Consider the following 27,864-nt stretch of genomic DNA (forward strand, 5'->3'; position numbering starts at 1 on the left):
AGGCTTACAGAGTGTTTTCTTAAAACAATGTTCCAGTGATCATTCAGCAACATTGTTTCCTGGTCCATTTTAAAGGGAGTTTGCGAGATTCAAATACCCTCTACATTACCTCCCTTCTTTATAGGGTTGAGGTCTGGAGACCGCCTAATTCATTGAACAAATATTTCGCTTTTCCTGAAAATTGTCGACCAAATAATTATGATCACGCATTGTCGTCCACTTAAAAGAAGCTGAGGTCAACGGTTTCCTTAAAAAGCAAACGTATACTGTAAAAAATTCCGGATCAAATTGCAGCTAAAAGTACTGGAGCCATGAGTGCAATGTCTGAAAAATCTATTTTACCTTAAAATCTATATTGATCGTAGAATTTTATACCGTAACTTTTCGTTACAGTAATTTTACAGCAAATAATACCGTAGACACTACTTTATATCAAATTTTTTGTTCCGTAAAATTTTACGTTAAAAAGTACTGGCAAACTGAGTGCTGGTAGTTTTTACCATAATTTGATCAAGAATTTTTTTACAGTGTAGGGTTCCAAGACTTTTTCAAGTATACATTACCTTCAAAGATATGTAGAAGTATGCAGCCTTTCAACAAGAAGTCTACCTAGATCAGCAACCTCTGCTGTCATAATGGTTGATTTCTTGGGTTTTAGAGGCTCATGACATATGAAAATATATGAACCATTTGAATTAAGGAAGTTTTAAATATGTTTTCTATATGAATCAAAGTTTACAATAAATTGATTTACAATTACTAATACTCCCACTTTTCAACCAAACCATATGTTATGTCACTAAAAATGTCATGTCATAAAAGAAGTGTTATACCATTCCTGACGATTTATTTTTTCCATACAGTTCGATATGTCTTTTAAAAATAATGGTTGGGGCCAAGATAGCCTAGTTGATAGAACGTTGCACTTGCGTTCCTGAGATTCTGAGTTCGAATCCCGCCGACTGAAGAATTCCAGTGCATTAAATAGTGACTGGTGCATGTTAAATCTGTCGGGGTCACAAAGTCCTTTAAGCTCCTATATCAAATCAATACATCTTGGGGAGCCGTGGTGGCTCAGGGGAAAGAGCATTCGTCTTCCAATGAGGTGCACCGGGTTTGAATCCCAGTGATAGCTGGTAGATATGAATTCCGCTCCCGGCTCGCACCGACCACAGTGCTGACGTAAAAATATCTTCAGTGGTAGACGGATCACTGGTTGGAGTCCCCTTGCCGTCAGGCTCACCGCGCGAGGTTTTCCTCTCCATGAAACGCAAATGCGGGTTAGTTCTATCGAAAAGCCCTCCACGAAAGAAAATTTCTCCCAATACTTGCTACAGGAGTTCCTTTGTTCTTTGGATTGGGTTCAAAATTACAAGGCTACAGAGTTGAACATTAGTAGTTAGCCGTAAACCCAAAAAATTGCGTCCGCTGTTCAATGACGGTTATGAAATAAAATACATCTGGAAGTAATGAATTGGAGATTGATCGTTATCTGGTTGTACGAATGGTCAGAGACACGTGTGTGGCTGATATCATATTCTTGGCCATAAATGGTGCCTCTGAAAAACAGGAAGCGCTCCCCTCTTCTTCAAATTCCCTTATTTTCCCAAAGCTGGCTTTCTGATATTGATAAGTGGAATAAGTAACAACAAAAAATAATAGTTTTCAAATTATGACTGACAATTTAATAATTGAGATTTGTATAAATGGCTAAATTACTGATATTTCAGCAAAAAAAAATTTTTTTTTTTTATGTCTTTTCAATATATGATGTATGTTTCTGAGTTAGGATTGTGTGCCATCCATGCATTCTTGGATTAGGGGATAAATGAATGAAATATTTATTACTTTTTATTACAGATGCTAAACTCTCGCTTCAGCCATTCTCCATTAACTGGAAGAAAGCGGGAAACAGGAATAACACAACAAGAAATGCCTCAAAAAAGCATGTGTGGACAAGTTCGTAAGCTACTAGACTTTATCAGGTATTGTTTAATATTTGAAAATTCTTAATAGAGAAACGCTAAATGACTTTTAGTGCAAAATAACTTTTTTCGGGCATTTATAGTAAACCATTATTTGTGAAATCATGTTTTGCTTTGCAACGGACGTAAAACAGCGAACAAAATAATGGAACATGTATATTTTTTGAAATATTGAAAGAGTAGTTCTCTCTGCTGTAGTTATTTAAAAATGGGTTCCGTAGAAACGAGTTTAACCCGTTAGTCCCTAGCGTCATACCTTTTAAAAAAAAATACCAAGTTTTATACTCTTAAAAAGAACATGTATTGTGATAGGGCTATTCTGACGTGTGATTGATAAAAACAAGGTAAGTGCTTCACAGTAGATTTTGAGTAAAGTAGCTTGACAACTATTTCCTTTATGTTCCTAATGCTATGAACGCTGAAATAGAATTTAGAAAAACTTATAGAGCAAAATTTATTAATTTTTAAAATTAATTTTATTTATCTGCTTTTTTTTTCTTTTTTTTTTGCAATAAGTAGTGAAATTAGACGACTATACAAAAAATGAAAATGTATAAAAATTGCAGTTTCGAATTTTTTTTTTGTCGCTTTTATTGATTTTTCGACAGCTGGACAACATACTTTCAAAACCCTCATTTCTCTAGGAGAATTAAAAGATCCTCCCTCACCATTATTTATCTATGATTCAGATATCCGTGATTAGATTTGGTAAAAAAAAATAAAGTGGTGTAAGATGGTAGTAACAGTAGAACATATCCATTTAGTTTGAACACATGCATCATACCATTTTTTCCTTGAAGCTACATTATGCATTACTTCGCGGGTAAGTGGTAAGCTTATATTATGGTAAGTGGTGGAAAAATTAATCTTTCACGATTCTTCAGTCTAATCTCATCCCTTAGAAATTTACTCTCTGAAGGTCAATCGTCTTCTTACGGTGGATGAGCTATACACTGACATAACCGTATACCTATTTACATATAGTTTTTGTAAATAGGTATACATATAACATACCGTATACACATGGATGGTGTTTTCTACACTAGGGAGAGCTTCAGGCTCTTTACCGTCTATACTTCTGGGTTACTGTTTCTGGTGTATTTTGAAGCCATTTGACTCAGAATGTGATCATTGTGTTTTGAGATTCTTTTGAATAGTAGTTCTTGCAAACGTTGTATTTGCTTCTTTATTACTTGTGTTTATAATGAATTCTAAGTCTAAATAACACATGCAATAACTAATAAAGATGTCGTTATATAATAAGAGAAATAGTGAAAAGACTGTATGCTTATATTACTTTATTAATGTTTAAATTATAAAGGGTGTATGATTTTAACATTAATTGTGAAATAGCAGTGTTAAGTAGAAGTAACGTGTGGTTTGATCAATAATAAATATGTAAACCTAACATTTGAAGAAAGAATCGTTATAAAACACTTCTTACCTTTTCAATAATATATGCCAACTTTCAAATTAAAACCTGAATTATAATTCATAAACTTAATCTTGCTGCTCGAACAATATGCTAACACTAACGTGTGCACAGCTTGCAACAAGAAAAAACATTAATAAACAAATGGAAAGAGACCAAATCAAGAGTTTTTTCAAATCTAGCAACCATGTCACCTTTTTTAACTATAAATAAGTAAAACAAATTTTTACTTCTATCTCACCAGAATTACTTAATAGCATTAATATGTTATGAAATACGAGCTCAGAAATGATCTAATTTATTTCTTTTATTGAAAACACAATTATCCGCTTGAAAATACCGCAGAATAAGCTGTAGTAAGCAGCTGCAAACTTTCGAACCGGAACTAGAGCAGCTCGAGATTGTTATTGTTTACATTTATATTGAAATAACCATCCATACTTATTTGATGGTTAACTTGTGAGTTAAAATTAGGTGTTAAGTGTTTTTTTAAGACGTTTGTTAGCTGAAAATTTTTATTCTTTATTTTACATTTTGAAAAGGCAATTTATTTTTCTCTACATACAATAAATATTTTGTTTCGATGTTGTTTATGCATATTCAGAAAGGTAGATATTAATATGAGGTTCTTAATATATCACTACACTCAAAATTGAAATAGTTTTGATTTTAACTTTTGAATAATGAAATTAATAAATTTGGAATGTTCATTATAATTGATGTTAGTTTATATCAAAATATTTTTGGTAAAATTTAGTAACATACAAAATTAATTATTCATAAATTTTATTTTATGCTTTTTACGTAATTAAAAAAAATCTTAAAAACTGTTATGAAGAACTCGACATTTTATTTGCTTAATTCTAATTTAAAGTTTTAAATTAAATCTGAGATTACTTATTTTTTTTAAATTCATGCATTTTTTGTCATATGGGAATAAAGAAATAAGCATTACTTGAATGATACAGTTAATAATGCTAAAAACAGAAAATATTTCCTGGCCATTCTTTCTTGAAAATATTCACAGCCTCTATAATCCATCTTAACAGCTCATCATAGACATCAATAAAAAGATATCCTTCATTTTGATGCATATAAAAACTCTTTTCAGATAATGCATTTTATGTGCAAGATGCTCATAAAAGACTCATATTATTGGACAAAACACGACCAAATTGGAAGATCATTTTAAACCCCCAATCACTTGTGATCATTTATGGAAAAATAAGTCAAATAAAGGTCTTTTTTTTATTGTTCTTACGTAATAAAAAATCTATTTTTCACTTTAACCACCCTTTTAGAAATATGGGAGTAAAGGTGAATCAAAATATCTGTACTGTGAAACCTAATATACTGTAGATTTACTGCGACCTTTCCGTTATTAAATTGAACTATGTTTAAGTTCGAGTTGAACAATATTATTGTGCAGTCAAGTTTAAGTGCGATTACATAGTTAAAAATAGATTGAAACGCCGGTTAGCGTTTAAATTTTGTGCAACCATAACCCTTTGACGCAGAATTTTTACTAAGTATATTTTTAATACTTTATTCATTATTTTTATTTTAGGCAAAAATTAGTAAAAAAAATCATACTTAGCATTTTAAGAATTCACGGTTATGAAATGCAGCATGAAACACAGCTGTCTTTTTCTGCGTTAAAGTTAAAATCTTTTAAACACGGCTCACTTTGAAATAATGATTTTTCATATTTGCACTTATTTGCAGTTATTTAGATTGAAGCGAAACAAATATTCCTCGTTGAAATTTCTTTAATTTACAAAATTAATAACTGATAAATTTTTGAATATGAATAAAAAAAAATTCAAACTACTACTTTTGATTTTATATTTTAGCTCAAATATAATTCCGATAACCTAACAGATTTTTGAGTAACAATTAGACTGCTCTTTATAAGTAAAAAACATCAAAATATTTTTTTTTTTGCTTGAAATTAGAGCGTCAGAAAAAGAATAGATAAAAGGGAGATGCGTTAAATGGATAAGACATTCTAACCTTAAAATGCATTCGGCACGACTTCGTTTAAAGCTCACCATAAGTTCATCAATAAATATTGAAATACATTAAAAAAGCATTTCTTTCCAGTCCCCAAATATATATATCAACCAAACAAATAATTCCTATTGCTTTATACCATTGATAAAATTCAAAAGAAAGGAATATTTAAAAGTACTTTATGTCGATAAATTTACTTCTCTGCCATTTTTGATCTGCAACCATTTTATTGCTTATACAGCCATTTCAGATCTTCCCATAAAATGAGATCATTAATATTAGTCCCGTGGAGGATCCGTTGTCAATTAGTAATCAATTATTTATTTGTCATTTTAAATTTTAATTATTGAACCAAATAACTCAAAGAAAGAAAATTTCGTTAATTATTTTTATCTGATAAAAGTTGATTTAACCATTGCTTGCATTTCCAAATTATCTTTTATACTTAATATTCTTCATGGCGACTGTCTACAAACTTTGATTTCCGTCGTTTCATTTTAATTAATAGAAAGTAATCCATACACGATATTTATAATAATTTCCTCTCATATTGTATGTTTGGAATCCTTGAAAATAATTAAGCATTAAGTGTTATGAATTAATATTTAAGTTACAAGAATATGTTTCTTAACTAGGATCAATTTTATTATTAAGGTTGGGATGAGCAACAAAGAGAAAAGTTAACGGCTTAACCAAAGCTTCACTCAAAGATAGAGTCTTTAATTTTCAACTGTCGTTCCACAGTGGACAGATCGTTAAGACACGGTTCCCGGCAGATCACAGAAGTCAAGCATCATTGGCTGCGGTCAGTGTGCGGGTGGATGATCACCGAAGTCAAGCATCACTGGCTGCGGTCAGTGTGCGGGTGGATGACCACTTGGATTAGTCTGCATAGGGACCAAGGGTGTGCGGTATTGGTCCTCGTTAAACTGTTCTACCGTAAAGTGCTTCACTTCGCGCGCAGGTCGTTGGGCTACCGAAGCGGGGGTGCCATCCCCTCTGCAGAGGATCAAAATTGTGATGGCATGTCTTCGGATCATCCTCAGAAATGTTTCCCAGACACTCACTAATAACCCATTGTGCAGCTCTTGTGCGACGTAAATGAACTACAACATCAACTGATAAACTCAATTTAACAACATTGATGTAGTTTTCGTTGTGTGCAGAGCTCTTTCAGAAATAAAATAGTTACTTCATTTGGATTAAGGAAAAAATCTTCAGTTGACAGTACATTAACTTAATTTTATGCACGGCATGTATATCGATGTAATTTTGCTGTACAAAGGATTCTTTTAAAAAATGAATAGTTTCTTGGTTAAAGTTTCCACTAAGTTCAATCCTAGTCTCTGGTTTAAGGTTTCAGCCAAGTTTCCTTGATCAAAGTTTTAAAGTAGCCGCATAATAAAATTTTTGAGAGTTCTCCCTGGCGAGTAGTCTCGCTATTCTTCAAACGCTTTTCAGCGTAGAGGCTGCGGGTTCAAATCCTTCCGTAAGCTTTGATATATCTTTGTAATCTCCTTCTCCAATTAATGCTATTCATTCTTCAATTTGCCAAGGAATCATAAGCAGACTCTGTAATGAAAATACATTCATGTATAACAATAAAATTAAAATATTCAAGTTTTTTCAAAGATAATTAAATTTAAAGATATTTAATTGACAGCAGATTAAAATAAGATCATGTAGATTATTGATACAGTTTAGTTGTTTAAAGGATTCCTTTGAAAATAAAGCAGATACTTGAACAAAGTTGCGTCTTTACAATATAAGCTTTAGCTGATTAACTAAATTTCACAGCATTCTACATTACTGATGAATTTTCGTAGTGGATTGGAGTTTTTGAAAATAAAATAAAAGCACATAAAAGTAGTCTCACCAAATCACTTAGCAAATTCATCGGCTTTGACTTGAAGCATTTGTTCAGATACTGGAAGATTGCGGCTTCTTTGAATGCTGAACCAATTCAATAATGCTATTCAATAATGATGCAAACAAGAGAAAATGCTTATTGCTACATTCCATGCTATAGATGATTTTAAAATCGGTATAGTATGTATATATTTTGAAGTAGAAATTTCAAAATGATTACAAAAAAATGAAGAAAATAAATCAGTCGAGGACAGAAAAAGTTCATAATATCCAACTTCCTCTCTTTTTTTGGTTTTCTATATCTACAAAAAATAACAATATACGTGTGTAGCAAGGCACGGGAGCGAACATTTCGTTCACTATATCCGAGAGTTCTCTATAACTGCGTTCACTATAGCGGGGTTTGACTGTATAATTTTTTTTAAATGAAAATAGCCACTGCTTTAAATTTTGATCAAAGATAGCGTCTCTGATTTTCAGCTGATGAACTTAATATAACTTGTATACTGTTGATGTAGTTTTTTTTTTTGTATATAGGATTCTTATAAAAACAAAATCTTTTAATCAAATTTTTGACCAATTACTGAAGTAAGAAAAAAAAATCTCAAGAACTGTTGTTAAGTCATTAAACGACAAAACAACTCTATTTTCAGCTTCTAATTCTCAGTAATAAGAAACAAAACTATTGTTAGTAAATCCAATCCTATATGTGCAGTTGTAATACATTATTAAAGATAATCATGTCCATGAATATTAAAAAAACACATGTTTCTTACCATCTTTCTATTCGCTGAGTTACTTGTTAAAAAGAACTAGCTTATTGTTTAAAAGAAAAATTAACGCTTAGTAAGAAAATTTCTGCTTCTTTTTTTCTCCTCTTTACACTTTTTACTTACAAAGTGTTCTTTACTTTCGCGTACCTTATTTATTAAGCTTCATTGTCGGTGAAAAAATAAAATCAGTAATGAAATACTAAATAATTCGTGAATGTGAAGAGAATCTCAGATAATTGGAAACAAAAGGAAATGAAAGGAGGAGAAACAGATGCGCAGTAACAATTTTAGTAACGAAGGGGTGGAAACATCCTTAATGATTGGATGTGGGCAGAACTGTTGCCAACCAATTATCGAACAGTAATTGCGTCATTATTTAGCCAATAATATAATATCAGAAGGAAACAAACGAACAAAACATTTATAAAATGATTTCTTATCGGCTACAAATAGAAGATAAATAATTACACAAGTAGAAATTTCTTTTTATCAAGGTCTCGAGATATTTAATTTATTCAGAAAGCGCACTTATGTTCATTTACTTGAACTATTAAAAAGATTCCACATCAATATAATGAAAATTAATTTTTGTGGAATTTTATAAATTTTATATGTTGTTGATGATAATGAAATCATACCATCTTCGTTGGTTCAAAAGAAATAAATTCTTTAATAGATGTGATCTTAACTTTTAAGTAAACTTTTTCGGTTCCTAAAAAATCTTTAATATCTCGATACTTTAAGAGTTTTAGCAATTAAAACGTAATGTCTCTTAAATCGTGTAGTTTATATTGTGCTTATCCATATTATCAACGAGTATTGTTAAAAGAATTTAAACAGCAACCGAATGGGTTCCAATTTCTGCTGTAGTTTTAAAATACACGCATAAATTTTATTTATTTGTTTATTGAATAATGAAAAAGTAATGCGTCTAAAACCATGTAATCCTTCTTGTGCCTTATCTATATTACCTACGAGTACCGTGAAAAGAGACTTAACTACAGCCAATTTGGTTCTATGTCTTTTTTTGTAGCTTTAAGATACACGCATACAATTATTTACTTATTTATTTATCAATTTTACAAAAATACAAAATGACTTAACAGGTCTGTCAAACTGGGGATACTTTCTAATTTTATATATAAAAATAAGTATATATTTAACAAATCAAGTAATAAACTTTGTATTAAATTAAATATTATTTTAAGTGATTCTTACACATCATTATTTAATAACACTTCGACTTCATTTTTAGCATATTTATTGAGAGTATTCATTAAGAGAGTTGAATTTTCCTCTGCAATGTTTGTCATTCTGATACTTGATATAGAAATACAATACGGCTTGATATAGACGCTTGATATAGAAATGACGCTTGAATGATAATGACGCTTGATATGATAATGACACTTGATATAAAAATACAATACGGCTTGAAATACCCTTTTTTAATTTATTTTTCATATCGTAAGATTTCTAGAAATGATGGAAACGGTGCAATTAGCAAACTTTAGGACTAACGGACAGAAAAAGAATTGGTTCCAATTTATTTTTCAATGATTTGATTAAATATACTGCATTCTATGAATTGATGAGTAACAATATTGCCATAAACATCAAAACTTACATGGTGTTATTTTTGTAACAAAATAACTCTCATTTTACAGATATCTCAATTTTTAATTTAATAAATCAAGTTACAACTCCATGCCGATTCATTCGACTAGACCACTAAGTTCACGTATAGTTAAAAATCCATGTCTTTACTAGATTTTAAATATTATGCAAAACATGTTAAATACTTTCCAACATTCATTATTTTTTTAAAAACGCACCCATGTTCTTTGAAGTATTTAAGCAGAATTAGAAAAAAATGCTTAATATTGACTCGTACTGTGTTTTGGTAGAAATTTAATAAACTTTCAATGCGCAACTTATGAAATAAGCATGTAAATAATCAAATATATTATTTTGGGGAGAGATGTATCACACTTAATTGATGAACATGAATCATAATTGCTTGAATCATTATCATATCAGGCAATTATATTTACAAAGCATTTTTTTAGGTTAATCGTAATAACCCTTACTTATATTATATTTTACAAATATTTAGTATGAAATGCAAGCGAGTTAAAATGCATTTGACTTAACAAATAATAATTTGTTAAGTCAAAACGCTCACTTATACAATAAATGCTTTAGTGTATTTGAAATTCATAGTTGTAGACTGAAACAGATAAAATCTTTAAAATGTTATTGGAAATTTAAATTGTAAAAAATCTGATTATAATAGCTTTTAAGAAATAAAAAGAAAAATAGTTATTGTTCATATAGAATTAGTAATTAATAAAAATTAATAATTATTGTAACAAATTTAAATTAATAATGATGAACTCATAATTGCTCTCTCATTTTATTTTATTTTAATTTTTTTCATATGGATGAAATAATTTTACTTGGAGAGTTTTTCACAAAGTTGTATTAATTTTAAAATTACTTTCAGGTAGAAAAAATGTGTCATTAATAAAATCAAATTTATTTTAGATTTTTTTCCAATAAGTTGTTCTAAATTTGAAAATAAATAAATCTTTATGAGCTTATCGTATGCGTGATAGAGACTGTTAATAGCGATAAGAATAATTTCGATTCCAAAAAATAATAAAAGCATCTTAAAAAAAAATCCATTTATTAAAGAAAAAATAATTATAACAAACGAAATATTCTCGTATTTTAGCAACTTTTTCTGACTGCTGGTTTGTCTGTAAAATATATATTAAAAAAATAATAATAGCTTTGATTGTTTGAATCGATGAATTATTCTTGGCTAATCTAAGAAGGTATTGAAATGCAAGATATGCGATAATATAATAATAGTATGTTAACATACATAATAATAGGAAAACAAACAGTATGTTCGAAATTTCGCTGCAAAAAAAATTGTTTCTTTTGAATATAGTAAAAATAATCATTCACAGAGTCAAAACATAAAAGTTTTGATAATTTGAACAATTATGCCTTAAACAAAGATTTTCCAAAATGATAGTTTAAGTAATAAAAATGTTTTTTTTCTTACATTTAAATTCCAAAAAATTTGGTGAATGATTCTATACTAATATTCTTCCCCTTTCTTTTTTTTAAAAGCGTTTTATTGCAAAATATATTTCTATTATTATCTAAATCAGTGGTTACCAACTGGCGGCCCGCGAACTTAAATATATTAGTTTTCATTTTTTTGCGGACAATTTTCGTGAAAAATATATATGGTTTAAAATACTTCTTATTCGTTAAAAAAAAAATTTCTGTGAAATTCAACATACCAACGGGACAAAAAAATTTATTTCTCAGGTTTTGCATTCAAGAAAATATTTATTCAAGAAAATATTTATTATTATTTATAATTCAATACTTTTGTTTTGAGCAACTTGATTGAAATCTGACAGTAATATTTCATGTTCCTTCAAACGTAAAAAAGTCCTATAAAATTTTTGACAAAGTTGCGGCCCGCCATTTGACTGGTGTTTTTAATTGTGGCCCCCGGCCTCATGTAAGTTGGAAACCCCTGATCTAAATTGTGAAAATGAAGTGCTGAAGATAAGGAATGAACTATTTTATTCTAGTTTTCGTCAAAATACAAGTCCTATTTAAAAATATATATTTAAATTATTATCTATATTTAGAAAATAAGCAGTATAAGACAGGAAATATGTTAAAAAAATAATCTTCTCTCATTTAAATTTAAATATATTTAGTGAATTATTCTATACTAATATTCTGTCCCTTTCTTTTTTAAAAGCGTTTCATTATTAAATATGTTTCCATTATTATCTAAATTGTGAAGATGATGCGTTGAAGATAAGGAATGAACTATTTTATTCTAATTTTCTTTAAAATACAAGTCTTATTTAAAAATATATTGAAATTATTATCCATATTTTGAATGTGAGCAGTTGAAGACGAGAAATTAAAAAAAAAAATAAGTGAAGATTATATTTATTTCCTCTCATTTAAGTTAAAATATATTTAGCGAATTATTGTATACTAATATTCTGTCCCTTTCTTTTCTAAAAGCGTTTTATTATAAAATATATTTCTATTCTCATCTAAATTGTGAAGATGAACTGTTGAAGACAAGTAAAAAATAATTGAAGCTTTGATGTAGATCAAAGTAAAATAAGAGAATGGAATGATATTTGCATTGGAAGTATGTGTGTGGAATTCGTAAAACGACAGCAGCATTCCTGGACTTTCTAAAAGAGCGGAATGCCTTTGACAGCTATCTATTCTACCTTAGACGCCACGGATTTTAATTACGCGTCACCTTGGTAACCGCTCATGACGTCATCTTCTTTTCAATTTATTTCCCCCACTATCTGACATGGCTGATTAGTTTTTCCACAAAATTCAATTAATATTTGGAAAACATTTTTATAGACATCGGAGGCATTTTATATGAGGATTACTTTGTCTTGATTACCACTTGTTAACATTTAGAATTCAGGACAAATATACACAAATGTGTCGTTTATCTTCATCTAATTGAATAAATGAAATTTATTTTTCGAATCAGAACTTATAGCATCATACTGTTGACCTAAAAGTAATTTTATATAAAGATGTAAACTTGAGCTTTGTATTAATATTGAGCTTATAATAAAATAAAATAAATAACAAGTAAATTAATTATTATTTAAAAATAGAAGTTTTTTCTTTAGTCATTAACACTTATTATTATTATTAATAATAATAGCTACTGAGTAGTTTAAATAATGATAATATAATATTAAATTTATTTTTTTTCTACATTATTACCTGATATACCACAGATGGGGTACTTTCTTTTTTAATGGGGTCACTTTCACCTGAGAATCAGAAAAAAGATGGGTTATTATAGTTTTATGGCTACCAATCAAAGTATTATTGGGGAATTTTCGATTTTAAAAATCGAAAAGACTTCATTTTAAAACACATTTCTTAATTATGATATTATAAAAAATATTTATTAATATTAAGTAATCATTGCATATTTTAAATAATGATTTACTGTCTGTCAGCTTTATTACTGGGCTGGAGTTGGGGTCTGGGTTGGTTGGTGTTGGGTAACTTTTTTGCGTTGGGTAACTACCGTTGACTGGGGTAACTTCGATCTTTATAAGACTACTTAGGTAGAGCAATAAAAAATTTATTTATTTCTCACGGTAATCCATCGAAATATTAGAATTTTTATTTTATTTTTTAGACTATTTGAGACTTAATTTAAAAAGAGATTTTAAAAACGGTTTTATAGTTATAGAGTATTAAATTCATATAAAATTAAATAAATCATGATGTATATTAAATTAATTATAATTTAAAAATAGTATATTTTTTTACTATTAATATCTCTTATTTAGCTAATCATTGACTATATTAAATTATACAAATTTTATTTCAAACAATGTTATTTTTTGCGACATTATTACCAAATATACCTTATACTGAGATTATTATAGCCCAACATATGAAAAAAAAAGATCAGTTACTTAAAAAAACATTAATTTTGTAATTTTATTTTTTATATCATTATTTTTTTATTTATTCAATTTTTAGATAATAATTAACAATTTTAAACTATATTAGTTTATTGTTAATAAAAAAAGTTTTACGACAATATTACTTAATACATCGTAGTCTGAGGTTGAAGATAATACATGCATTATTTTTTAAATTTTGTCTAACAGTCAGAAAAAGATGTATTAATTTTTACAGTTGTCTGCCAAGCTTTCAAGTATTTACCCGCTACCTATTTTTTGACATAATATGACGCGATATGGTACATTTTGCACCCTGTTTTTGTCATAATATTGCGTTCTGGTTCTGTCCTATCGTTTGCTCTTGTTTTTGACGTATCATTTTATTCTCTACGTCTACCTACATGATAACAAATGGGAAAGATTGCCTGGATGAGAAATAAGAAAGGAAATAGTTTTAAAACAGATAAGAGGTTAAAGAAATTCTGTTGATTTTCAGAAGAAGAAACGAGTTTATTTAAAAAAAGTTATTAAAAAGCCGACACAATTTTTGAGTTTAAGACAACTAATGTTCTACTCCGTAGCCTTGTACTTTTGAACCAAACTCAGAATTCACGGAAACTCCTGTATCAGTACCCCCAGAGGCATTGATTTGTTATGTTAACATGGAGGACTCGGTGACCCGACTGATTTAACGCGCATCAGCCACCATTTACTACACAGGGAGTCTTCGGCCGGCAGGGATGGAACCCACGACCTCTTTACATGGTCCCAGTGCACTACCTACCAGGATATCCCTGCCCTATTTATCTCTATTATTTAGATAACCATTTACTGTATTAAATTACAATAATTAATAGCTAATCAACATTATTTTTAACGAGATTATTGCATGATTTATCGCATGGTCAAACAGTAGAAAGAGTGCCTTCCTTTTTCAAGGTAATTAGTCTAAGTATTAGAGGAAAATGTTTGATTTAAAAAAAGGTTTGATTCTTTATTTCAAAAGAGATTTTCAAAGCTATTTCCGAATAATTGAATACTAAAATTGTATTTAATTAAATAAATAATGATAATTATTAATAAATATAGATAACAATGAATAATATGTATATAAGAGGATAAGTAATGAGTAATTGTACAAATAGTTAATGTAACGAATTTGGAAGGAAAAAATGCAGTTTTTAAATATATATATATATATATATATATATATATATATATATATATATATATATATATATATATATATATATATATATATATATATATATATATATATATATATATATATATATATATATATATATATATATATATATATATATATATATATATATATATATATATATTAAAGCTTTCAAAGGTTTGGGACACCGATACGAAAGAAAACAAGCATTTTTGAATACCCTCTGCCAGAAAATCAATCAATAAGCTTGTTTCTTGTATCAAATACTTCAATTGTTATTTTTAATCGCTGCATGAAATTTCGTGAACCTAGAATAAATATTTATGGAGATATGAACATTTTTATAAATAATTACGTTTTTTGCTATGACTTCATAAATATTCAATGGAATTAAACAAAATTTTTTGACCAATTTAGTTTAGGTAATAAATAGCAGAAATATTTTATTTTGATACACTATCAGTCTGTCCATACGCGCCCCTCTTCCCTACTACTTATTAGGAAAAGCAATGAAGGGTTTTCCTCAAATATCATTTTGCATCCTAAGACAAAATTTAATGACAAATGATAATACCTAAAATTAATCGTACGAAAACCAAAATGTAATGGTATAAGGAGAGAAAGAAAACATACTTTTATGGGGGATTCTCCCTCAAAATGCTGGTCTCATTTTTAATAAATCTTGTTTAATAGTTCAAAATGAAATTTGTGGAAAATCCCTTATCATTTTGAGGTTTCTTTTAAAAAGTACAAAAACTACTTTAAAAATTGCTTGAAACTTTATAAATATTCAAATAAAACTTTTTCTTTAGTTGCCAAATACGATTCACTATAAAATTCTGAATTTTTCAAAAAATTGCTTGAGCTTGCGTCGTAATAAAGAACTTATTTAAATACTCATATCTTACGCAGTTTTTAAACGAAATTGCTTTAAATCTTAAATAAATAATCTTGCAATTAATTTTAAACTTGCTTAAGAATTTTCTTTAATTCCATTTAAAATTTTTAAATTTACAGCAAAAAAACAACAACAAAGAAATGGCTATTTTTTTTAAATAAAAATTACCATATCTTCACAAATATTTACGGTAGAGTTACGAAATTTTATGTACTTACTAAATATAACAACTTAAGTAATCGGTACAAGTTACAAGCTGCTAGATTTTTTGGAGTAGTGTGTTCAAAAATAGTTTGTTTGGTATTCAAAACCTTTGAAAGGTTTAAATCTTATTGCCAAGTATGAAAAGTTGGATGACTAAACACCTCTAAAGTTACAAAATAATCCTTTAAGTATTTCTTAAGAAATTTAAAAAAATGTCAGAAATTGAAAGTTTCTGTGTTATTGTAGGAGAAAATTACGAAAAATAATAATAAGTTTTGGTAACTGCGCATAAGCTGCAAGTGTATAGAACTCATAAAATCAGTTAAAAACATAGAGAGAACATAGAAAAAATACAAAGATATTTAAAAAAAATGATAATTTTTAAAATAAAAATATTTAAAATTTTTGAAATTAAAAAATGAAATTAAAAGCCGGAAAACAAAACACGGAAAATGTATGCTCTCGTCATCAGCTCACACGATTATATCCGATAAAAAAGTGCTTTCTTATATTGTACTACAGCCAAAGTGAAAATACAATACAATTGTGGGAAAAACACCATAATAATGGAAATGAAAGGAGATCATATCAAACAAAAAATGCAAAATGGAACAAAAATTGCTAAATAATACAATGAATCCAAAAATTTAAAATAAAATACAAAATAAAGCACAAAATGTAATATATAAAACGAGAAGCGAATTCAAACGTACTTACACTTACTTCTACTTACACTTACATTTTATTTAGAATTTAATTCGTACAGTTGAACATTCATTTTTTAAATTAATTAATTAATTTATTTTTTTTAATTAAATATTGGAAGAGTTTTTCTATTTGTTTTCTTCGATAAATAAACATTACTACAAATTCTTTTAATTCTATTCGTTTGATTGGAAATGGTATTTAAATAAATGCTTTTAGAAACATTAGAATTCCTTGTAATTAGTTTATTCGTATTAAATTTAAAATCATTTCCTTTATCGTATAAATCAAGAATGTTGATATTATCTTCTTTTTTAATACTTAAATCCAAAAAATTTAAACCAATATTATCGTCATGATTACGAAGCAATGCTAATTATTATTAATTATTAAGATTAATTATTTGGGGTAAATATTATTCAACAAAATTGTATAATTTTGAAAATTAAAGATAAATACATCATCAATAAATCTAAAAACAAATGTAATATTTAGAGTATAATTTTTTTTCGTAATAGTGTAAAACTAAGTTATCTAACGTGATTAATAATTAGATCCTTGTGGCATTCTATCAATTTGAACAAAAATATCCATTGTAAAGATTATTATTATAAAGACAAAAAATAATTTGAATTTTCCAATAATCAAAATCGCAATTAAGGTTATTTTAATGCTCATAGTAATAACTCAAAAGAACACCTTTTAGTTTAGAAAGGGGAATGATATTGAGAAGTAGCGATAGAATTAATTTTATTTTGTTTAATACATTCTAATATAGGTTGATTATTAGTGATTATCAAAGAAAACCCTTCTTTAATAATATTGTCAATAATTTTTTAAGTAGTTAGAGAAAATTGCGCCAGGTTTAGTTAGGTAAGAATAAGATCCATAAGTGATTGTTCTAAATTTAATAGGAATTTTTGAAATTTTGGACTGATTATTAAGTATGGAAATTGTAGATTATTAGTTTTAATTTTTAACCCCTTATATAAGACTAAAATATTTTTAATAATAATATTATCATTTAAATTACAAGGCTTAATATTTTTACTATTTTTTTAACTTTTTATTTAAAATTTCAACATAGGATTTTTTTTACCGAAGATTGCATAATTATTGCCAGCTTTGTCCACGGGGGTTACAGCAAATACTTTTCTGCAGTTGCTTAATTGTTATATGTCAATAAGTTGCTCAATTTTGGAAATTTTTTTTGAATTGTTACTGTTGTTTAAATCTTCCTTATTAATCAAAATAAAGTTTCTAAAGTATTAATAAACAGCTCATTTTTATTCTATTAGCATACCTAAAGGTTAAAAAAATCCATTTGATATCTTCAAGCAAAAAAAATTTTTTATTATTATTATAATATATATATATATATATATATATATATATATATATATATATATATATATATATATATATATATATATATATATATATATATATATATATATATATATATATATATATATATATATATATATATATATATATATATATATATATAAATAAATATATAAATATATATATATATATATATATATATATATATATATATATATATATATATATATATATATATATAAAAGTCAAAATGAAGATAAAACAAAGAAAAATTATAGACATGTGAAAAAAAGGGGGGGAAATAATAAGTAAAAAAAAAAAAAGGATGAAATTTTATTTAAAAAAACCGGAAAAGAAAGATATAATCTTTTCATCAGCCCACACGATTATATCCGCAAAACAGAGTGTTTACTTACAGCTTAAGCGCAATAAATGAAACTTATTGTATTCCTTAACTTTCTTCGTGTTTTCTTGAATTTATTTATTGATTATATATATATATATATATATATATATATATATATATATATATATATATATATATATATATATATATATATATATATATATATATATATATATATATATATATATATATATATATATATATATATATATATATATATATATATATATATATATATATATATATATATATATATATATATATATATACATGAAAATTAATGCGTCTTTCATTTCTTTCAGTCCAGCTTGTCCTCGAGCAGAAGTAACAAAGAAACAATTAGCTGCTATGGATGCATCAGAATTTCGAAGAAGAGGTAGAGAAATGGTGGATTACATAGCTGATTATCTTGAATCCATTTCAGAGCGAAGAGTAACACCTAATGTTGAACCAGGTTATCTGCGAAACCTTATTCCAAGTTCTGCACCTAAAAAAGGGGAAGATTGGGACGATATCATGAGAGATGTTGAAAAATTCATCATGCCTGGTGTAAGTTTTTCTTTTTTCAATATCACTCCTCTAAATTAATTTTGGCCATTGTTGTAAACATTCATACCACTAGATCTTAAAACATTGAGTGGGTCAATTTCCATAATTACTTTTTTTTTCTAATTAAAGTAAATTGGATTCATGGAATCATAAGACTATAAAATGCTTTATGAATTAATAAAAATTATTTTATGCTTTGTTTGAATAGGGAAATATGCCTTTCAGTCTTCCTCCTCACGATTTAATTTAAATTCATGCTCTTCCTTTCAAATTCAATTTACTTTTTCAATTTCTTCCTTCAAATGTTTTTTCTCGGCTTAAAGGTGCTGCAGAGCATGCACATAAACACTATAATGACATTTTTCCACCTTTTTTTTATTTCGGATTTCTGTAAATTTAATGTTAGATGAATAAAATGGAAAAGTTCAATTTTAATAAACATTCTCCATTAAAATGATATGATGAGTTATTTTAATAAATAAATGAAATATTTTAATGGATCTTAATTTCAATTGATGAAATTTTTTTAATATATTTTCCGGTCTGGATTTTCTTAAATTTTTACAAATATTTTCAATTCAGAACAGTATTTTTGTTTATTTTCCTTAAAAGATTAATTTCTTTCACTTTCGATCCTAATTATTTAATTTTTAAGAACCTCTGACAGCAGAAATGTATGTTTTGTGCGGCAAAATCTTGGACTAAATAACTATCATGTATTTCTAGCAAATTTTATATTCTATCATGTTAAAAAAATTGGTCGTTATCAGAAAACATATGTATTTTGATTTGCTTGCTTTGTAAAATAATTATTACCATTCACAACTGATGAAAGTGCTTTTGTTATATAAATAATTCCTTTAAACGAATAATATGCTATTTTCGTTACAATTATTCAAGACTGTTAGTTTATGGTTTATCTATTGCTAGCCAGCATTCCCGATTTTGATAATTAAAATGGCGCTAATTTTTAATGCAAACAAAATCCACAATTTTTGAAAAGTAAAAAGTGCTTGTAGTTTGAGGTACAATGTTTTGAAATTTGATTCCCACTGCATTGTTTTGGCTTAGATAAATATGCAAAAAAGGAGAATGATTTATTAGCTCCGAAGATTTTTGTCTAGGTGAAAAAAGTTACACAAAATTGAAGACTTTTTGTACATTTATCCATTTTAATTCTGCTCAATTCGTTTCAGTTCGAGAGTATAAAAAATAATACTAGATGCAGACTTTCAAATTGTACTTTTCAAAGTGCTAGTGGAAAGAATCAGTTTTCCTACTCATACGGATTCCTCGTCCTTATTTTTAAAGTTTTCCAAGCGAGTTAGTGTTAATCTTAAAGTTTCTTTGTTTTCAATTGAGTGAAAAAGATACAAAGAAGAATAATTATGCATCAAGTCCACTTAATTTTTTAAGTTATTCACCAATACCATTTACTCGTAGCATAAAATTAATTAAATAAATAAAAAAAAACATATCTCTGGTTAATTTAATTTGCTACTGAGGTTACTTACTGTCAGGTCTTGATACTTATCCTTGTACTGTACTTGTCCTTGTTCTGTATTGATCTATCCTTGTACTTTTAGGTGACACATTGGCAGCATCCAAGATTCCATGCATATTTTCCAGCAGGAAATGCTTATCCTTCTATACTTGCAGACATGCTATCAGATGCAATAGGATGCGTAGGATTTTCTTGGGTAAAATACCTTTTCTTCTGTTTTTCCTCCTTAATTTTTGGTCAAAAAACAACTTAGAGCATACATTCTGTAAAATCGTAAACCTAATTTTTACAAAAAATTGAAAATTAATTTCTGTGATCCAGAAGAAATTTCAAACGAAGTAAGTCCGCTTGAATTTTACAATCTTAGAAATAGGCATTTTCAAAAACGGTAAGTATTCACCCTTTTATAAGGAAATATTTGTTTCTGAAATAAATGTTTTATTACATTGTTAACTGAATCGATTTGTTGCAAACCTAGCATATTAGAGAATCTATTTCACATTTACTTCTCGTGATTTTATTGTAAAAAATATCAATAGAGTAAGTATTTTGTTATTGAATTGGATGTGTGTATTCATTTTTTTATAAAAATATAAATATATTATAAAAAATATTAAATGACTTTCTTTCTAAATTATTGTACTGAAAAAACACAAAGAAAGATCAGTTATCAATAAAAAATATTTATTTGTTTAAAAGTTACAAGAAATATACATAAATTAAATTAATTTCAAAATTTATAAGCGTAAAAATATTTACAAAACAATAATATCGTAAGGTTTGGTCTGTGTCACCTCAAAAAGATTCCAACTTACAAAATTTTTACCATTTTCTATGTCTTTTCCAAAAAATGAAATATGCAAATGTAAAGTGATATTATACTGAGGTCATTAGAAACGGATGTTTAAAAATACTATTATAGATAAAGTAAGAATTAAAAAACACATGGCACTTATATCGTTCTTTCAAAAATTATGAACAGTATGAATCAAGCAAACCTTAAAAATAGCATTAAAATAGTGACTAAAGCAAATTTATAAATGTTGTACTACAGGAGGAAGAATCGCATATGATGCAGGATTCAGGTTCAATCGAAACTCAAAGCAATACAGTGAATCTCCTTGTTGTGTATACTCAAGTGTTATCGAACCATAAGGACAGAGGTTTTATTAAGTATTGGAAGGAGTGAAACCAATTGACCTAAAAATCAACGTTAAGATTAAATTGAGAAAAGTAACTGTTGGTCTCTCTGACTTATCTTAGTCTCCAACTTGATCTCTGTTCCTCGGCATTATATCAAAGTATCCGACTCTTGCTTGTAAATTTATACTGATAGCAGTATAATTCTTAACAATTCCAGGGAAAACAACTTAATGTGATTTTCAGGTCATTCAAAATGATCAGATTGTGTTTTATATATTCCGCGAGCGGAATATGCAAGCATTCTTCCTGCCTAATTAATCGCCGTAATACTGGAATTATTTTTACTTACAAGCGTAAACATTTGGCTCCGAAAGTCCTATCAGGTTACACTGGAAAATTCACAAGCCTTTAACTTTTTTTTAGAAAAGACAAATGATCATCTATGACAAAGTGATCAACTGGATTACAGCTATTCTTAAGATTAGATTAGTTACAGAAATATTAGTTATAGCAAGATTAGTTAAAGAAATATTAAGATAGTAATAATAGCCAATGTTAAGATTACAGCTAGTATTAAGACAGGTACATAACCTCTAGGTATTGAAACTTAAGTTGGCTATTCGAAGTTAAAGTTCCAAGGAAAAAGCATGACCATGTCCGTTATGCTAAAACGTTGACAGAAAAAAATGAGAGACTACTGATAAAGGCCGATTTTTCCTGTTTTTTTTAAATAAATATAAACAAAATATATGGGATTTTTTTTTCACTAATCAAATCTCGAAAAATCACATTTCAAGAAAATTTCTTCAAAAATTCATCCAGATGTGATATCATTGCGTTGTGGATCGGCAAAACATTACATGCAGCATTAACATTAGCAGAATTAATTATTGCTCGAAATTGAGAAGTAATGCAGCTAATATTTATGTACAGTCCGCAAAAAAAAAAAAAAGATATCACCCTGAATAACTTTCGTTCTAATGATCGGATTCTCACGAGCTAAGTGTCCATCTTAATGGTTCCTAGGGGTGACTTCAAATATGCTAATTAATTAGTGATAACTATTAATTAAGTTACGAAATCAGACACAAAAACGTACTTCCTCTGAATAAACATATGTTTCCTTTTACATATTTGGATTCTTAATCTTCAAAATATAGGGGGTAGCCGCAATCTGGGAAAAGTGGTCCCCATAGTTTGAGCAGGAGAGCAATTCAAAGTTTGGACCCCTTAATGTTAATTTCACTTTTTGCGTTTTTAGTCATATTTTGAAAGCTAATTAAGCAATTCAAAAAAAAATTGCACCCACTCATAAAACTCATTTACCTAAAGATAATTTCATGAAAAAATATTTTTTGATAATTAATTATTATTTTTTATTAATTAATTAAATTGAGGATGAAAAATTTTTGAATTATAAGGTATTAATTTCTTTATACCATATTAATCTACATATTTTTCAATTGAAAAAATCTAAAGTTTCAACTGTTTTTATTTATTAGGAGCTGAGAAAAATTAAAATTAATTATTTTTATGAAAATAATTTGGCGACAATGAAAAAATACTTTAATGGGGCGATTAATATTAAAATGTGACAAACTTCGCGCGCGTAGCGTAAAATTTCATTAATATTTTTTTTTGCTAATAATCGTTTGCTAATCTTCTTATTTTTATTTCTTTCAAACTATAAAATACGATGTTTCTTTTTTAGTCGTTTAATAATTTTTTTGCAATTTAGTAAAGAAATTTGAATAAAACATTTTGAATAAAAAACACTTCATGCTTCTGATAGAATATGGTTATACACCAGATTGTGCTTATTTAATGTGATTTTTTTAAATTTTTTTATTTTGTTTTTCAATAACTGATACAATTTCAATAATATACACGCATGTGCATAGATTTGGAATAATATATTTATCAATTTCTTGAATATATATTTTATCAATATTAATAAAAATACGTAGTCAGCATTTTTAATGATCTTAAAACTTCTTTACATCTTATATATCGCCATAATCTTAAAATAAATTTGTAAATTTCCTATCTGCGCGTGTTTCGCAGAATTATTTTTCTAACTTTTTAATTGAATTTTAATGCAAAATCTTATTTTTTATTCTACCGTATACACCGAAGAGCCATTATAGTATGACCACCCTCTATCTATAACAATGGGCTTGCCCAAGTTTTCATGGTTTCTCGCCCAGGAACAATGTTTACATGGGGCACATTAGGACCCATAATCCTCATAGAACAATTCCTAACGTCCGTAAGCTACTTGGACATAGTTGCAGACCAGGTTCACCCATTCATGGCAACAGTTTTTCCTGCTGGTGATGGTGTTTACCAACAGGATAATGCATCATGTCATAAGGGTCGAATCGTCATGGATTGGTTCGAGGAACATTCCAGTGACTTTCAAATCATGACTTGGCCCCCAAATTCACCTGACCTTAATCCAATAGAGCATTTGTGGTCCTACTTGGAAAACCAAATTCGTGCTGCCACGCTACCCCCTCGAAATGTGAGGGAATTGCAGGACCAGTTGGTGAGCGCTTGAAACCAGATACCTCAAACTACCTATCAGCACCTTGTGGAATCAATGCCACGGCGGGTGCTAGCAGTTTTGAGGACTAAAGGTGGTCCTACATGTTATTAGCAGGATGGTCATAATGTAATGGCTCTTCGGTGTAAATTATTTTCCAATAATATACTGATCAATAGTTTTAGTTTATTAATTTAACTTTTCCTTTAAAATAAAATTACTTTTTAAATTATTGCTGAATTCTTATTGAAAGAAAACTTAGAATTGTTGCCAGCTATCTGAGAATTAAATCTTGTTAAGAAATTAAAAATATTCTACTGATCAAACACAATATCATTCGATGCAGAACAGCTGACTATTTACTAAGAATACTATTGTTTACGAAAAATGAAGATAAATTATTAATTTTCTTTTTTTTGTTTCTTATTTATTCCAATAATGAAAAGTAAATGCGTATGTGTGCACAGCAAAAAAATATAACAGATTGTTTTTTTTCCTAAATGAACAAAAAACTATGGACATACAATTTTATTTCGACGGTGAAAGTTATTCTTGTGCGCTAACTAAAATAAAGTTACCCTTTTGATTTAAAAAGTTGAAAATATTTGATTAAAAAGCTGTTTATATGATTTCTCAACTTTTGCACAGTTCAAAGAAATATTGCTATATCAGGAAAATGTTCGATATGCCTTGTTTTGTTAAACAACCACTAAAATTAAAAATTGTCATAAGATTCGAAAAACGTACTATTTTTAAAATCATCATATCAAGAATTGTTCTTTTCCTCCATTTGACTTTTTTCTACCTAAATAACTTATAATCATAGTTTTAACACACGTTTTGAAGAAATTATGAATACAAAAAATCTCCTAATATTTTTTAATTAAAAAACAAGAATATTAATGATTCATTTATAATTGTTTCATTGAACCAGAGTAGTTAATTGTTTTCGTAATAATCGGCCTTAACTATTTAACTTAGATTGTTTGGACTAGAGGTCACTTCATGCATGTCTTTCGAGATTGAAATTTCAGTGAGAAAATGTAAAAATTACAAGAATGCGTAAGCTGGTTTCAAGTAACAAAAAAAAAGGACAAAATCGTTGGCAAAAGAAGTTATCTCATGAAAAGAGTGTCAGAGTTAAAAAAATATTGTAAAAACTGTAACAATCGTTACTCTTGTTTAATTAAGGGTATTATAAACCTAATTTTCTTTTAATCATATTTTTTAAAGAACTAATGAAAGGAGTGTGTAAATAACATCAACTCTTTTTACTGCAACTAAGTTTACTTAACATCATTTGCAAATCTTATGAAGTGCAAATTATTGTTTTGATATATTTTGCTTTGGTTATATTGATACAATATTAGAAAGCACTCTTTTTTGCGGATATAATCGTGTGAGCTGATGAAAAGATAACTTTTATTTTCCGGATATTTGTAGAATTTTTTTTTCCCTTTTTCCGGAATTTTCCCCCCGATTTCTTGTGATTTTATTTTTACTATTATTTTTCTTCTTTTTCCATTTTTTATTGCTCTGTAATTTTTCTCATGTTTTCTCTACATTTTGAACTTATTTTATGAGTTCTATTTACTTGCAGCTTATGCGCAATAAATAAAACCTTTTGTTTTTCTTAATTTTCTTCGTGTTTTTTTTGTATTCATTTATTATGATATATATATATATATATATATATATATATATATATATATATATATATATATATATATATATATATATATATATATATATATTTTATTTAAATAGAATATATATATATATATATATATATATATATATATATATATATATATATATATATATATATATATATATATTTATTTAAATAGAACTCATAAAATAAGTTTCTATATATATATATATATATAAATGCTTTTAAAATGCCATATAACATTTACTAAGTTCTACAATTTTATCGAAAATAAATACCGCTAATTCTATAAAATTTTGTGATAATGCATCAGAAAAGCTATCTTTTTTCGGGTCCTCATTTCCTTGATCATTTTTTTCTTCCTTCCCTTACCTAAGAAGCTCGAAGTGAGGTACTAAAGCAACTAACCCTACAACTCTTCATAAATTTATAATAACTTATAAAAATTTGGTTTTAATTCAAAACTGTCACACAAATGACGTTAAAACAGCTTTAAAAAATAAATAATGTCAGATAAAAAGTTCTACGTCAAGAATTTAAAATATTGGAGAATCAAAAATAATTTATTAATTGATTTAAATTTCCTTTTTTAAAGAAGATTAAGAAAGCAAAAACAATTTGTTTTCGTTGCCCAGAAAGCAACTCGAAAAATTCTTTTGGTTGCTTAGCAACGAGAAGCACTATGTTTTCCCGTCTTGTCAATCATTTAGTTTCTTTATGGTTGGTAATTTGGTAATTGGCATATAGATTAGGCGAGGTAATTTGGCATATTTTTAAATCTTCGCCACATATATAAATCCTTATTGCGACCCAATTTACAACCCATTTTTTTCGAAATTTTGTCTACCCCCCCCCCCTATTTAAAGGGTCTGGATTCCAAATATGTAAAAAAAAATATATGTTTATTCAGAGAAAGTACGTTTTTATGTCTGATTTCGTAACTTAATTAATAGTTAGCACTAATTAATTAGCATATTTGAGATCACCCCCAGAAACCATTAAGAATGACACTTAGTTCGTGAAAATCCGATCATTAGAACGAAAGATATTCAGGGTGATATCTTTTTTTTTGCGTACTGTACTCAACTTGAATTTGCATTCTCTTTATTGTGATTCCAATGAATATTTTGATACATAATTGATATAAAGTATTCCAACAAGATCCCGCTATATTCCTAGTGGTCATGGAGGTTAAGACTCCACAATTTTGAGACCAATGGCATGATTGTGGTAATTTAGTTAGCATTACGCACAAGCTGCTTTTACTTCCTAAACAAGCTGGTAACCATCAATCTTAAGCTTGGTGGACTTCCAGCCACCACGGAGGATCAAAACCCAGTCCTTCGAAATGACAGCTCAGCGCCTTTTGAAACAGCTGAATTTGCATTTTTTTTAACGTGATTCCAATGAATATTTTGATATGTAATCGATATAAGGTATTTTTACAAGAGGCCGCTATATTTAAGGCCGGAATAGCCTGGTCGGTAGGGCGCTGGGCCCATACCCAAAAGGTCGTGGGTTCGATCCTCGCCAGCCGAAAAATCCCCGTGTAGTAAATGGTGACTGATGCACGTCAAATCTGTCGAGTCTCAAAGTCCTCCATGTTTTCACAACAAATCAATACCTCTGGGGGTACTGATCCAGGAGTTTCCTTGTCTTCTGGATTGGTTCAAAAATTACAAGGCTACGGAGTTGAACGTTAGTAGTCGTAAACCTATGAAATTGGGTCGGCTGTTCAACGACGGTTATATATATATATATATATATATATATATATATATATATATATATATATATATATATATATATATATATATATATATATATATATATATATATATATATATATATATATATATATATATATATAAAAAAGAGGCCGCTATAAGCCAAGGGGTCATAGAGGTTGAGACTCCATAATTTTTAAACAAACGGCATGATTCTGGTGGTGTAATTAGAATTACACATGAGCCTCCTTTACTTTCCAAACTAGCTGGTACTCATCGATGTTAAGCTTGATGGGCTTCCAGCCGAACCGGAGATCAAACCCCAGTCCTTCGCAATATCAGCTGAGCGCCTTAACCACAGAGGCATCTTGACTGAGTGGTTAAATGCACTGT

General features: G+C 27.9%; 1 protein-coding gene across 1 annotated transcript in view; it reads left to right on the forward strand.

Annotated features, from left to right (window-relative positions):
* Positions 1–27,864, forward strand: part of LOC107448396 (aromatic-L-amino-acid decarboxylase-like) — a 101,523-nt gene that overhangs the window by 36,500 nt on the left and 37,159 nt on the right. The window contains exons 2-4 of the mRNA XM_087154716.1: positions 1,861–1,985; positions 18,634–18,880; positions 20,467–20,580. Of these exons, the coding sequence (XP_087010842.1) occupies positions 1,861–1,985; positions 18,634–18,880; positions 20,467–20,580 (486 nt within the window). The remainder of the gene's footprint in view (positions 1–1,860; positions 1,986–18,633; positions 18,881–20,466; positions 20,581–27,864) is intronic.

The sequence above is a fragment of the Parasteatoda tepidariorum genome, chromosome 11 (genome assembly GCF_982258835.1).
Source record: "Parasteatoda tepidariorum strain Cologne lab strain chromosome 11, Ptep-v5.0, whole genome shotgun sequence".
NCBI lineage: Eukaryota > Metazoa > Arthropoda > Arachnida > Araneae > Theridiidae > Parasteatoda > Parasteatoda tepidariorum.